General features: G+C 43.1%; 1 protein-coding gene across 1 annotated transcript; it reads left to right on the top strand.

Annotated features, from left to right (window-relative positions):
- The first annotated feature begins 3,298 nt into the window (after positions 1 to 3,298).
- On the top strand, positions 3,299 to 11,114 carry LOC115105641 (E3 ubiquitin ligase RNF121). Its single transcript, XM_029627885.2, has 9 exons — positions 3,299 to 3,423; positions 4,321 to 4,358; positions 6,248 to 6,389; positions 6,655 to 6,809; positions 8,124 to 8,231; positions 8,431 to 8,551; positions 8,665 to 8,798; positions 9,376 to 9,477; positions 10,242 to 11,114. The coding sequence occupies exons 1-9, from the start codon at positions 3,346 to 3,348 to the stop codon at positions 10,360 to 10,362; spliced, it is 999 nt and encodes a 332-aa protein (XP_029483745.1). The 5' UTR covers positions 3,299 to 3,345; the 3' UTR covers positions 10,363 to 11,114.
- The last annotated feature ends 3,936 nt before the right edge of the window (positions 11,115 to 15,050 follow it).

Raw genomic sequence — 15,050 nt, 5'->3', positions numbered from 1 at the left:
GCGGGAGGCTGTGCTCCAGAGTACTCATGGGGGTGGGGACTGGACACTTTGGGGTCACAAAAACACTGCGCCGTCTCCGTCAGGGCTTCTACTGGGGGCAGCACAAGAGGGATGTGGAGGACTTTTGTCGCCGCTGTGACAACTGCACAGCGAGAAAGGGCCCCCAGGCCGCTCTCATGCTCAGCTCCAACAGTTCCCAGTGGGGGCTCCCATGGAGAGGGTGGGAGTGGATGTAGTTGGGCCGTTCCCCACCACAGACAGTGGAAACCGCTGGGTGCTCACGGCCATGGACTATTTCACAAAATGGCCCGAGGCCTATGCTCTGCCTGACCAGGAGGCAGAGACCATCGTCGACGCCCTGACAGCGGGGATGTTCAGCAGGTTTGGAGCTGCAGAGTCCATCCACAGCGACCAAGGCAGAAACTTTGAGTCCCGTGTGTTCGCCACCATGTGTGAGAGGCTGGGTATGCACAAGACCCGCACTTCTCCTCTCCATCCTCAAAGTGATGGCCTTGTGGAGCGCTTCAACAAAACGCTTGGACAGCAGCTGGCCATCGTCTCTTCCAAACACCAGCGTGACTGGGACAAGCACCTGCCTATGGTCCTCATGGCATGCCGCTCCGCTGTCCAAGACTCCACCTCCTGCACGCCTGCCCTCCTCATGCTGGGGAGAGAGATCCGCACCCCTGCGGAGATGGCGTTTGTCGGCCCCTGGATAGCCCTCATGTTCCTCCGGGGCCGGAGTATGCCCGGAGACTCCAGGACCGCCTGGAGACAGCCCACACCTTCGCCAGAGAGCAGCTGGTGAATGCAGGTGTGAGGCAGAAAAGGAACTATGACGTGCACACCCGGGGAAGGCACTTTGTGGCTGGGGAGCTGGTCTGGGTCTACAGCCCCTAAGGAAAAAAGGCAGATGCCCCAAGTTGGACAGTCACTGGGTGGGACCCTGCAGTGTCCTGGAGAGGGTAGGGGAGGTTGTGTACCGGGTGCAGCTTCCTCCCAGGGGGAGAAGGTGGCACTGCACCGGGACAGGTTAGCCCCATACAGAGGGGCCTCTTCTCCCCAAACCCCAGGAACCCCCACAATTCCCCTCTCTGGCAATGACATTCTCCAGGCACCCACCCTCAGGTGCCGCAGACAAGGCTCCAGACAGCCCACTCCCCTGTCTCCCCCTTTGTCACCTCGTGGTTCCCCAGAACCACGGACTGTATTACCCGTTCCCGCTTCCTTGTCCCCCATATCTCTGCCTTCATCCCCTGGTTCCCAGAGGGGCACTCTGCGACCATCACGGCCACGCAGGCAAAGGAGACCTCCGGGTCGCTTCAGAGACTTTGTTTGTTCCCTCGGGGACGAGGGACTTTGTGGTGGGGGGGCTGTGTAGCGACCCGCACAGACAGCTGTGTGTTATGTCCTAGGCTAGGAGGTGGTTGTGGTGTTCGCGGGGTCCGACATGTCAATCAACCTGCTATCTGCCAATCACGGGAATGCCTGGAATGTTCTGATGCCGGGCATCCTGGTGGTTGGCGGAGTGGCGTGGAGGGGGGTTGGGCATTGGAAGTTAAGACCAGGTTCAGCCTTTGTTCTCTCTCTCTTACGTCTGGGCTTCACAAGAGAAGGTCACGATTGGCTTGTGGGTTATCTGTCATCTATTTGGCGTGTGCTACGGCCCAAACAGTAGCCTGTGTAAAGTTGGTTCAATAAACCGTCAATTCGCAAACTCAAGCCTCTGTCTGGACAATTGTTCATTTATGATCTAGTCAGGTCATTACAATATTAACAATTGACATGAAGAACATGATGAAAGGAGTTTAAACCAGCCACTTACGATTCCTCACATGGCACATTCTTGACATTCTTGTTAGCAATCTGGCTATCCAGAATCACAACAACATGCTGACTCCTGCCCCACGGAAGCGTGCGCATCGTTTTGTGATAACGTCAGCTAACCCATCTATACCACAGATAGAACAATGAGACAGAACAGTTTTGCATTTATTTTGGCATTGTCTACATGTAAAGAAATTATGGAAAGATATTCATAGTTTTATCATTGTTAATATTCTTGATGACTTTTGTTTTTTTATGGGAGAATGCGCTGCTTGTATTCCTTAGCTATAGTAAGGATAACGAAAAACAATTTTACCTAATAAATGTATTTGTGCTGATGGCAAAATGTCATATTCATAAATGTAAATTCACTAATAAAAAAGCACTCTTCCATGTTTACTATGAGGAATTTGAGCAGTACATTAAGACTATTCTACATTCTTATAATAAGAAAGCTTTTAAAACAATCAATATGTGTTTATTTTTTAAGGTCTTTGTATAATCTGTCCTTTGTTGTACCCCCTAGTGTATGTTATCATTGCCTGTTTGTATACTTCTTGTGTGGTTTTTCTCCAAAATATAAATAAAAGAACAATATTTCACCAGATGTATACACGTGAAGCATCCGGTTGGTGTTTCCACTCACTTCCAAATATGGTAATATGGTGATGAGCTGAAACCCAGTGGCCGGCAGTTGAAGAAGATGAAGCAGATAGATTTTTGCCGACATTTTTCATCGATCTCCATGCAGTTTTCTGTTTCCAAAACTAGAATATGTAACAGAATGGACTGCATTTTGTAGACTTTAACAGTTTCTAAAAATATATATTTTTTACAAGGAGTGCAAGGGCGAATTGAGTTATTCACAGTGGTGGAAAAAGTACCCAAAACTCATACTTGAGTAAAAGTACAAATACTTAAATAGAAAATGACTCAAGTAAAAGTAAACCACTAAAATACTCCTTTAGTAAAAATCTAAAATTATTTGGTTTTAAATATACTTAAGTATCAAAAGTAAATGTAGGTGCTAAAATATACTTAAGTATCAAAAGTAAAAGTACAAATAATTAAAACAATCCTTATATTAAGCAAACCAGACGGCACAACTGTCTTGTTTTTAAAATGTATGGATAGCCAGGGTCACACTCAGACATCATTTACGAACAAAGCAATTGTGTTTAGTGAGTCCACCAGATCAGTGTCAATAGGGATGACCAGGGATGTTAAATACACCACGGATTATTCCACACACGCGCTTCTCAGAGTAGGCGTTCCCTAACGGACATATGCAAACAAATGCTAGAATACGACAATAGGATCTGACTAGCTCGTGCTTGGCTCTGCTCATCTCCAGTCTCGTTTATTCTCACAATTATACATTCATCTTGGGTTAGTTATAAAAAATCTTTGTCTAACCTGTTTACAAACGGAAAAGAACTCGCGTGCAGTGTTTTGATTGGCCCTCGTGTTTTCCAAACCGGAAATGGCATCCGTTCGGAATTGACAGCACTCCCGAAGATGGCGGGGGTGTTTGAGGTGGAGGTTGATGGTGTAGAACACGATCATGGACTCGGACATCACGATGAGCCAAATCAGGTTAGGGTACCACATGTGTTACCGTTGTAGAATCCGAAAACAACGAACAGCGTGAATTGTAAAGTGCTCACATTGCGTTGCAGCCAATATGGACTAGACCTGCCTCTTGCACCGGCTAGTGAACGTCACACGATGTTAGCTTTGCTAGTTAACTTCCCAGTTCTCTTCCCTTTTAGCTAGACAGGTAGGATATAATTGAGTGCATTTCTCTATTGAGTGCATTAGGAAACCAAGTAATATTATAGTGCAGTCAGCTAAAACACAAACGTACAACTTCAAGGGCCATCATCATCACGCCCTTGTATTGTACGTGGTAGCTGATAACGTAAGCTAACTATTTAGCTAGGTTGCTATATAAGTAGCCACAGATAACTAAATTGATAATTCTGGTTTAGCTGCCCCCAAATTGCTGCCTTTGCTTGACAACCCGTTTCCTATTGCAATAGCATCAATGATGTAGCTAGTACTCATTAGATGTCACGCCATGTAATAGCTGATGTGGCAGACAGAGTCAAAGGTCATCTAGTTGACGCATAATCCATCCTCTCTCCTGGTAGCCTGAGCTCTCTAAAAACTGTTTTGGACCAGAGGCTAGTTAGTGTTCTCACCATTTAACTATAATGGACAGAAACCGTGCCTATGCTCTTTGTTGGCCAGCAGTGTTCATCCCTTTTAGTATTCACATGTCTGTCCACTACCAACAGCCTCCCAACCCACATGATCAGAATACAGACTGATTTAAAATTACTATTTTTGATGCAATAATTGTAGTTTGTAGATATATTGTGACTGTTTAATTCAGAAGTTCTATGTGACTGTATTTGTATGTAGATTTCTAACTAATTGATTTCAAAGCATTTGGAATAATTGTGAATGTCTGGTTTGTTTTCACTTTAGGTCGACTTGTCCCATCTGTCACCGGAGGAGAAGTGGAGGTCAGTCTCTTCCCACATATTCATTCTGACTGCAAATTAGATTTACAGTTGAAGTCGGAAGTTTACATACACCTTAGCCAAATACATTTAAACTCAGTTTTTCACAATTCCTGTCATTTAATCCTAGTAAAAATTCCCTGTCTTGGGTCAGTTAGGATCACCACTTAATTTTAAGAATGTGAAATGTCAGAATAATAGTAGAGTGATTTATTTCAGCTTTTATTTCTTTCATCACATTCCCAGTGGGTCAGAAGTTTACATACACACTCAATTAGTATTTGGTAGCATTGCCTTTCAATTGTTTAACTTGGGTCAAATGTTTCGGGTAGCCTTCCACAAGCTTCCCACAATAAGTTGGGTGAATTTTGGCCCATTCCTCCTGACAGAGCTGGTGTAACTGAGTCAGGTTTGTAGGCCTCTTTTTCTCGCACACGCTTTTTCAGTACTGAAATCACACATTTTCTATAGGATTGAAGTCAGGGGTTTGTGATGGTCACTCCAATACAGTGACTTTGTTGTCCTTAAGCTATTTTGCCACAACTTTGGAAGTATGCTGGGGGTCATTGTCTATTTGGAAGACCCAATTGCGACCAAGCTTTAATTTCCTGACTGATGTCTTGATGTTACTTCAATATATCCACATCATTTTATTTCCTCATGATGCCATCTATTTTGTGAAGTGCACCAGTCCCTCCTGCAGGAAAGCACCCCCACAACATTATGCTGCCACCCCCGTGCTTCATGGTTGGTATGGTGTTCTTCGGCTTGCAAGTCTCCCCCTTTTTCCTCCAAACATAACGATGGGCATTATTGCCAAACAGTTCTATTTTTGTTTCATCAGACCAGAGGACATTTCTCCAAAAAGTACGATCTTTGTCCCCATGTGCAGTTGCAAACCGTAGTCTGGCTTTTTTATGGCGGTTTTGGAGCAGTGGCTTCTTCCTTGCTGAGCGGCCTTTCAGGTTATGTCGATATAGGACTCGTTTTACTGTGGATATAGATACTTTTGTACCTGTTTCCTCTAGAATCTTCACAAGGTCCTTTTGTGTTGTTCTGGGATTGGTTTGCACATTTCGCACCAAAGTACGTTAATCTCTAGGAGACAGAACGCGTCTCCTTCCTGAGCAGTATGACGGCTGCGTGATCCCATGGTGTTTATACTTGCGTACTATTGTTTATACAGATGAACGCGGTACCTTCAGGCATTTGGACAATTCTCGCAAGGATGAACGAAACTTGTGGAGGTCGACAACATTTTTTTCTTAGGTCTTGGCTGATTTCTTTTGATTTTCCCATTATGTCAAGCAAAAAGGCACAACGTTTGAAGGTAGGCCTTGAAATACATCCACATGTACACTTCCAATTGACTCAAATTATGTCAATTAGCCTATCAGAAGCTTCTAAAGCCATGACGTAATTTTCCAAGCTGTTTAAAGGCACAGTCAACTTAGTGTCTGTAAACTTCTGACCCACTGGAATTGTGATAGAGTGAGTTATAAGTGAAATAATCTGTCTGTAAACAATTGGAAAAATTACTTGTCATGCACAAAGTAGATGTCCTGACCAACTTTCCAAAACTATAGTTTGTTAACAAGAAATGTGTGGAATGGTTGAAAAACAAGTTTTAATGACTCCAACCTAAGTGTATGTAAACTTCCGACTTCAACTGTTCGTCACAAAAGTTAAGTCAGGTTCAACATTATCTTGTTTTGATGCAGTCAGATTTTTGATGTACTGTAGAGCCCTTAGTTTATCAATGTTTCCTACCAATGGAAACTAGTATGAATGTAACTATTATAAGAATCTATCCAGATACTTAGTGAATGATCATATTGGATACCCAGGCCTGAGCACTAGGTTGATTGTAGTGTGTGTGTGTGTGTTCATAGGTTGGAGCATGCCAGGATGCATGCAAAACACAAGGGTCATGAGGCCATGCACGCTGAGATGGTGCTGATCCTCATTGTCACGCTGGTCATCGCCCAGCTGGTCCTTGTGCAATGGAAACAGAGGCACCCCAAGTCCTACAATGTAAGACACACAGACAATCTCTCCCACACACTGCACAGTCATGCTCACTCAGACACACAAACACACGCTGACTTGCGTGCAAAAGAGGAAGCCCACAGCATGTCCTGCAAATAATCCAAATCACAGTTCACGTACTGTACAGACAAAACGTCCACAGACCAGCTTCTTCAACTCTACACAGTCTGGTTCTCTGGGTTATTCAGCCTCAAATTGAACTATAAGTGTCTGTGTGCGTCTGTACTTTAAAATGTGTGTTCTCTTCTAGCTGGTGACTCTGTTCCAGATGTGGGTGGTTCCTCTGTACTTCACCACCAAGCTTCACTGGTGGAGGTTCCTTGTCACGTGGTTCATCTTCTCTGTCGTCACTGCATACGTTACCTACCGGGCCACACGTAAGCCACTGGAGTGCACTACGCCTAGGTAAGGCCCCATACACAAGGCCAAGTAGTGTCTACACACACTCATTTGACCTGCCAACATGCACGCATTTTGCGTACCAACTACGCAATTCTCTGTCCATGTACAAGATCCGAGTTAAAAGTATGCAGAAATGAATAGGGCCTTATTTTTTAAAACGTTTTAAAATCCACTGAGTAAATCTAACATGGATCCTAATTCCCGAGCTGCAACACAGACATGTACAGAGTTTGTGTTAACGGACATGGAGATGAATACATTATTTGACGTAGATACCCCGTGTCTGCCCCTCCTGTTTGTTGTGATGCTGAGTTTGCCGACTGTCAGCTGTACGTAAACACATGGACAAATCCATTTCTTGACTCTGTGTGTTGTGGAAAGGTAAACACTAATCACATTTGCTAGTGAAAAAATTAAATCCAAATACGAAAAATTAACTGGTCGCATTTGAGCGAGTGTGATACACATTTAATTCTGCGTCCCGTTCGTTGTATTTTCCACGTAACATTACGAGGATCACGCAACCTGATAGACTGTAACTGTAAGCAAAAAAGTATCAAGTTAAAAAAGTAAAAGTATAATCCAAAATAAATCTAAACATCTTGACATTAAATGGAGTCTGGAGTTTAGAAGATGACGAATGAATGAGTGTCCGGTATTAGCTATAGAGGCAATGCTTCTAAAATACCTTTCCACTAGATTTGAGATTTGATCCATTTCTAAAATCTGAAATGATGTATACAATAGGCACCTTTACATAGGCTGAAACAGCAGACTCTTCTAGTGAACAGTGTTCAGATCCTCTTTGCTCTAGCCTACTTAAGCTTTGTGTAGCCAGTTTGCGGTCTGTGTCGTTGCGCTCGTTTGTTTTTGTTTTTATGTTTTCAAATTATTTTGCTTCTAGTGTTGATTAGGAACCGTGTTTAAAAAGCCAATATTTGTGAGCTGGCCCTTGTGATTGGCCCTGTTTGAGAGGTGACAAGCGTTCCTCTACTTTAGAGACTAAACTTGGGGGCATTTGCTAAGAAAAACGTTAGGGGAAAGAACCCCAATTCGGCGAGGGCTATGCGTGTGAGTTTAATCTCCAATTTGCCAATTGCGTCTAGCACTCTAAAAAGTTGGCAGGTCTGGATACCTCATAATATACAGAATGCCTAGGTGATGCATGATTAAACGGTCATGGTAAGAGGTCAAAAGCCTCAAACCCAACCTGTCTTGCAGTAAGTGCTACTTTAGTCAAAGAACGGATCTATGTCTCTTCACATTCACCTCAGTTAGCTGAAATATGTCTGAATGTTCACTTGTTTCTGTGGACAGGCTGGTCTACAAATGGTTCCTCCTCCTCTACAAGATCAGCTATGCCACAGGGATAGTGGGCTACTCTGTCGTCATGTTTACACTGTTTGGCATCAACTTGATATTTAGGTAAGTTCTAGTTACTTCTTGGAACAATTGTGTATTTATGGACTACTTGTGGTTAACAAGGATCAATCCTTGTGTTAGTCATTTTATCTCAGAATCTTTTAAATACGTTTTGATTTATAGAAGTGGCGCCAGAGCTTTATTTGAGAAGTTGTAACGTTTTAATCATGTTAATAGTGTTGATATTGCTGTTTATTTTCAGAATAAAACCGGAGGACGCAATGGATTTTGGTGTGTCCTTGCTGTTCTATGGTCTGTACTATGGTGTCCTGGGTAGGGACTTTGCTGAAATGTGTGCAGACGTCATGGCATCGACAGTGGGGGTAAGTATCCAAGGCCTGTCAAGTTGATAGTTGTTTAACATTATTTGTTGTAAAGGCTGTGAATCTGTCCAGCAACATTACATTGTATCTCTGTCTGTCCCTGTTTTCTCTAGTACTACAGTGCGTCTGGAATGCCCACCAAGCACCTCTCTGACAGTATCTGCGCTGTATGTGGCCAGCCCATTCTGGTCGACGTCAGCGAGGAGGGAATCATCGAGAACACCTACAGACTATCCTGCAACCATGTGTATCCTTTATCATCTAAGAAATAGTCTCTCGATAAATATGCATGTTGGAGCGTGATGTTGTGGTAGAACTGGTTTGTCTGTTGCATAAAAGCTGTAACTGTCAGTCTGTCATGGAAAACGTGGTGTACGAACACAAAAGCCAAAGGGAAATTGACCGAACAAACATGCGCATGAGATGTGACACTGTACCATGTGCCCATCTCACTTCCTGTTTCTATAAATAATGGTGCCCTATGTCGTCTCCTGTAATGATTCCCTGTAATAATCTTCCATGAGGTGAATTGTCACATGTTTTATGGCATTTGTGGTTTCTATGTTCACATTGATGACGTCATATTTTAATAACTTACTGGTCTGAGCTTACTGATATGGTTATTAGTGTGCCACAGGGAAGTAGGAAAATAACGTCCAGTATTCTGTATTTTACCAAGCAGTGAGCTATGCCTACAGCATTTGACCAGATATGACCTAAAGTCATATTTGGCCATATTTTGCAGTTATTCTCATGTTTTGTTTTAGGGTTGAATACACCACACCTCCACCTTATACCTGGCTCCTTAACTCTCTCTGCCTCAGATTCCATGAGTTCTGCATACGAGGATGGTGCATCGTGGGAAAGAAGCAGACATGCCCGTACTGTAAAGAGAAGGTGGACCTGAAGAGAATGTTCAGTAACCCGTATCCTTTGCTCTTCTGCTCTCATGAGGGTTTAATGTCTAATATGTTTCTCTATCATATTGTGTATGTCTCTATCTTTTGCTTTCATGTTGCAATTTGTCTCAGTCATTGTGACTCATTGTTTCTGTTGGTTAGCACGACAGGGGGTCACACAGTACAGAGGGTCACAGTACAGAGGTAGTTAGTTTCACTCTGCTTGACCATGATGGGAATAGGTTGTGTTGCCTATAATTGCTGCAGTTTTGGGAAGTTTATGTTGATGTTGTTCATGGGAACTTTGACCTACATTTACATGTAAACACAAACTGGAACAGGACATTATGGGAAGGGTGGGTTTATGGGACAGATGTGGCTTTGTCTCCATGGAGACACATTGAGTTATTTAACCCAGTTCCTGTTAGCGGCTGTAGAAACTGTCAACGTTTAGTAGCTGCTGCCTCTTCTGCTTTAGAGGTGACACATCGTGTTACCACGGGAAACACGCAATACACCTCCCAAATCCTTGACAACATGGCAAACATATTTAATTTCACACACTTTTAATTAAAACAACACCCTAGGGCGAAGAGATTTTTCCTATGGTTTTAAAAAGGGTAGGATATAGTTATTGGAAGATGTTATTGTCCATTCTCCACTATCAAGCCTGATTATATTAAGGTCCTGAAAGATATCTCAATATATTATCACAGACTGGATATGTGAATTGGTTTGGTTCGGGGGTGGGATCGTCACTTGTTTATATCTCCTTGACCCATAATATGAAGCTGGGAGAAGCCACATGTCATGTATGGACAACTCCTGGACTGGCTCCGCTACCTTGTTGCTTGGCAACCCGTAATCATTGGACTTGTGCAAGGCATCAACTATATCCTGGGCCTAGAGTGATCTGGGAAAGTGGAGGAGAGGGACACACAAGCCGTATGGAGAAGATACTGCACTGGTCTGACTGAGGGAGACTTGGAGGCCACACCATGGACTCTACGAACATCTATTATAAACTGTGTCTATACCTGTACTATTTGTATAGATTTATAGGCACATAGTATCTGTATTTAAGATTTATTTGAATTTTACAAGTAATCTGGGTTTAGATGTCGGTTTCATTTTTGTTTAGTCAGTCGCAACTAAACCAAATGCAGTGTACATTTCTTAGCTTAGTAAAATGGTTGTTTTTTCATGGAGATGCTTTTTCCCAAAATAATTTGTCTTAACTTTTCTTGTTGATATTTGTTGGATTCTATGGCAATGAGTAGTTAACACTGCTCAGATGAATGAGTGGAGCATTGCAGAGTGACAGTCGTTTTGTGTGTTAAATCTGCGCCTTTTGTTAGTGAAGGTCCTGGTTGAATGTGGCTGCTGGGGGGAGAGTTTCTGGTTCCTCAGGAGCACTAGTCTCAGACAGTGTATCCTATCCTACTACAGTCATATTTTTAAGAAGGGCACTGCTTTCTCCAATATACCCTCCTCACGCCTCCCTCAGATGGCCTCTCCTGTCTGTATTCAGCCCAGATGGCTCTCCAGGAACAGATACTGTAAAAGACAGTGTTTGCAAGAAGGTGAATAACATTTGATCATTTTGGTTGGGTTTACTTTCTTGTCATGTTTTTGTTCTGTTAATAAACGTGACACAGTCCAGATCAGGTATAGACATTTACTTTAATTTAGACTCGATTTACTAGAATAGCCCATGACCTGGGGGGTTTTGTATATACCTTCTTGTATGTCTATTTCTGGGAAAGAAACTTACCAGACCGAAACCACTGGATCAGGATTGGGAGTCGCCCACTGAAATATTGTGTTGTCAGTTCTGTGAGAAAATACAGCATGTTAAAAAAATATTTGTCTGTATTCAACCCCAGTATTTCACATTTGTTAAATGATTCATGTTCATGTGTTAAATGAATCACACTTCATATTATGCTTATGATTTAGGACGCATGATGAACATGACTTGATTGTGTCAAAAGCCACCCTATTCAGTCTGCCATAAATGAGCATAATAACTTGCGCACAGGGAATTCCCTGTGTGTGTGCCAGAGTGCATGTTTATTTAGGGTGGGTGGTTGAGGAAGTGATTGTGTATATATAGTAAGTACATGAGGTAGTGTTGTTAGAACCAGCATTTGTTGACCATCTCACAGCAGTCAGACAGAAGCCCAGTATGAAGTTAACAATTTCTCTCACCGGTAAGCGATCTAACATTCTCACACACACCTTCACTGATGTATGTTGACTGGGTATATGATTACTTTCTGCTGCATGTGCATCTACATTTCTGTGTCTGTGTGCCTGTTACACAAAGGCTTAGGGTCTGCTCTATCTCTTCACTACAGCTTTCATGGGATTTTTCTGGGTCCTGCCCTCAGAGGTCTCTACAGGTGTGTGTGTGTGTCTATCTGCCTGCCTACATGATTTTTCAACATTTCCTAATGTCTCTAACATCAATTGTTATTGTCTAGATAACACACAGGTGTCATCTCCCAGAATTATCCAGCTCTTAAGGTCCAGAACAGGAGCTGTTCTAGGTAAGGAATTCTGCTATCTCACAGTTTTTATTAAAATGGTAATATCAATCATGGCCATGGATACTCTGAAGTGTTTATAATCACAGAACCCCTAGTCTTTACCACCGAGATTTAGAACTTGGGTTCTGGGTGTATGGTCTGATAATTATATTCTGGTGTAGATAAGAACCAGTTTTTGGCAAACAGGATGTGCTTGTCATACACAGGAAAGCGGTTGGTTATTGAATGTAAGGCAGACCCAGGCCTTCCTGATGAATTTGCCCTTGTCTACTGGCTGGTCAACGGCACATTCCCAAATGTAGCCTCCACTGATGGCAGAGTATCAGAAACAGAAGAGTAAGTACTGGGGTTTGCTTTGAAACCTATGTCAAACCATGACTCTTACACGCGTAGAGTAGGCAAAGTGTTCTGTTCAGCTCTTGTACTATATAATATGTGGAAGGAGTGTTGGCTAAGTGTTATAAATGTGTCGGTTTCAGGTCAGTTTCAGAGGACGGCAGGGTGATCCAGAGGAGTCTGGTGTTTAAGAGCGTGACTGCAGAGGACTTCAGGTCCACCTTTACCTGTGTGATAAACAGCCCAGCTGGGCTTGACCAAAGGACTTTCACACTGGCCAATCACAAGGCTCTATTTCCCCCTCCTTCACCCACTCCCAAAACCGAGGAGAGAACAATGAGAAAAGACACAGGAAAAGGGATCACAGCAAAACACACTAGCAAGAAATGAGAAGACGGATGGACTTAGTCCACTCATGTATCATCCATAGTTAAGTGAAAAAGACAATGAACACTTATTGACAACAATCCCTTCTATTGCTGTATCTCGTGGCAATAGTCAAGTATGGATTATAAATGCAATAATCTAGAGGATAAAAAAAAAACTGACAACTAAGAAAAGATGGATGAAAAAGAATACATTAAAATTGTGACCATACACATTTACATTTAATTTATTTAATGAACTGACTCACAACTGTAACCTAGGTTAAAGACAATTTAGTTCAAGGGAACTTCTCTTCATCTACTGTTATTCTTTGCATCATGTCATTTGTGTAAACCTTGTAAACATTTACATTTAAGTCATTTAGCAGACGCTCTTATCCAGAGCGATCCCAATCATTGGGTTTACATTAGCTCACTATTTATGTAAAGCATAATGGCAATGTTATATTTTGTGTATAGTCAATACATGTGTAATGGCCTATAAATATACATTTTCAATGGCTTAATTGGTTTCACACGTCCCTTTGACTCTTATTTTGATAACCCCTCACTGTAGCCCAGTGACCTCACTTCCTCTCTTAGTAGTATAGTGTACTGCTACTGCCACCTTGTGGTTGCTTTTCACATTACAGATTTGCACTTTTCCACTATTACTTTTTTGTTACAAAGCAACCCTGAAGTATCCATATGTTTCTTCCCCAATTCCCTTAACCTAACAACACTCTTTGTCTTTATAAATACTGTCGCCAGAGTATTACCAGTCGGTGGTTATTCACAAAGTTAGAGCGGCTGTGGCTGTGAGCTTCAGCACCAACCCCTAGCAAAAATCAAATCAAATCAAATTTTATTTGTCACATACACATGGTTAGCAGATGTTAATGCGAGTGTAGCGAAATGCTTGTGCTTCTAGTTCCGACAATGCAGTGATAACCAACAAGTAATCTAACTAACAATTCTAAAACTACTGTCTTATACACAGTGTAAGGGGATAAAGAATATGTACATAAGGATATATGAGTGAGTGATGGTACAGAGCAGCATACAGTAGATGGTATCGAGTACAGTATATACATATGAGATGAGTATGTAGACAAAGTAAACAAAGTGGCATAGTTAAAGTGGCTAGTGATACATGTATTACATAAGGATGCAGTCGATGATGTAGAGTACAGTATATACGTATGCATATGAGATGAATAATGTAGGGTAAGTAACATTATATAAGGTAGCATTGTTTAAAGTGGCTAGTGATATATTTACATCATTTCCCATCAATTCCCATTATTAAAGTGGCTGGAGTTGGGTCAGTGTCAATGACAGTGTGTTGGCAGCAGCCACTCAATGGTGGCTGTTTAACAGTCTGATAGCCTTGAGATAGAAGCTGTTTTTCAGTCTCTCAGTCCCAGCTTTGATGCACCTGTACTGACCTCGCCTTCTGGATGATAGCGGGGTGAACAGGCAGTGGTTCGGGTGGTTGATGTCCTTGATGATCTTTATGGCCTTCCTGTAACATCGGGTGGTGTAGGTGTCCTGGAGGGCAGGTAGTTTGCCCCCGGTGATGCGTTGTGCAGACCTCACTACCCTCTGGAGAGCCTTACGGTTGAGGGCGGAGCAGTTGCCGTACCAGGCGGTGATACAGCCCGCCAGGATGCTCTCGATTGTGCATCTGTAGAAGTTTGTGAGTGCTTTTGGTGACAAGCCGAATTTCTTCAGCCTCCTGAGGTTGAAGAGGCGCTGCTGCGCCTTCTTCACGACGCTGTCAGTGTGAGTGGACCAATTCAGTTTGTCTGTGATGTGTATGCCGAGGAACTTAAAACTTGCTACCCTCTCCACTACTGTTCCATCGATGTGGATAGGGGGTGTTCCCTCTGCTGTTTCCTGAAGTCCACAATCATCTCCTTAGTTTTGTTGACGTTGAGTGTGAGGTTATTTTCCTGACACCACACTCCGAGGGCCCTCACCTCCTCCCTGTAGGCCGTCTCGTCGTTGTTGGTAATCAAGCCTACCACTGTTGTGTCGTCCGCAAACTTGATGATTGAGTTGGAGCGTGCGTGGCCACGCAGTCGTGGGTGAACAGGGAGTACAGGAGAGGGCTCAGAACGCACCCTTGTGGGGCCCCGTGTTGAGGATCAGCGGGGAGGAGATGTTGTTGCCTACCCTCACCACCTGGGGGCGGCCCGTCAGGAAGTCCAGTACCCAGTTGCACAGGGCGGGGTCGAGACCCAGGGTCTCGAGCTTGATGACGAGCTTGGAGGGTACTATGGTGTTGAATGCCGAGCTGTAGTCGATGAACAGCATTCTCACATAGGTATTCCTCTTGTCCAGG

This window comes from Oncorhynchus nerka, linkage group LG22 (assembly GCF_034236695.1).
Source record: "Oncorhynchus nerka isolate Pitt River linkage group LG22, Oner_Uvic_2.0, whole genome shotgun sequence".
In the NCBI taxonomy this organism is placed as follows: domain Eukaryota; kingdom Metazoa; phylum Chordata; class Actinopteri; order Salmoniformes; family Salmonidae; genus Oncorhynchus; species Oncorhynchus nerka.
Note: the sequence above shows the minus strand (reverse complement) of the source record. Positions and strands in the feature narration are given on the sequence as shown.

What these genes read in the sequence shown, in the direction of transcription:
- LOC115105641 (XM_029627885.2), top strand. Translation starts at nt 3,346, where the DNA reads ATGGCGGGGGTGTTTGAGGTGGAGGTTGATGGTGTAGAACACGATCAT. An exon ending in TCACCGGAGGAGAAGTGGAG is followed by an intron (nt 4,359 to 6,247) that starts GTCAGTCTCTTC and finishes GTGTGTTCATAG; the next exon opens with GTTGGAGCATGCCAGGATGC. An exon ending in TCATGGCATCGACAGTGGGG is followed by an intron (nt 8,552 to 8,664) that starts GTAAGTATCCAA and finishes TGTTTTCTCTAG; the next exon opens with TACTACAGTGCGTCTGGAAT.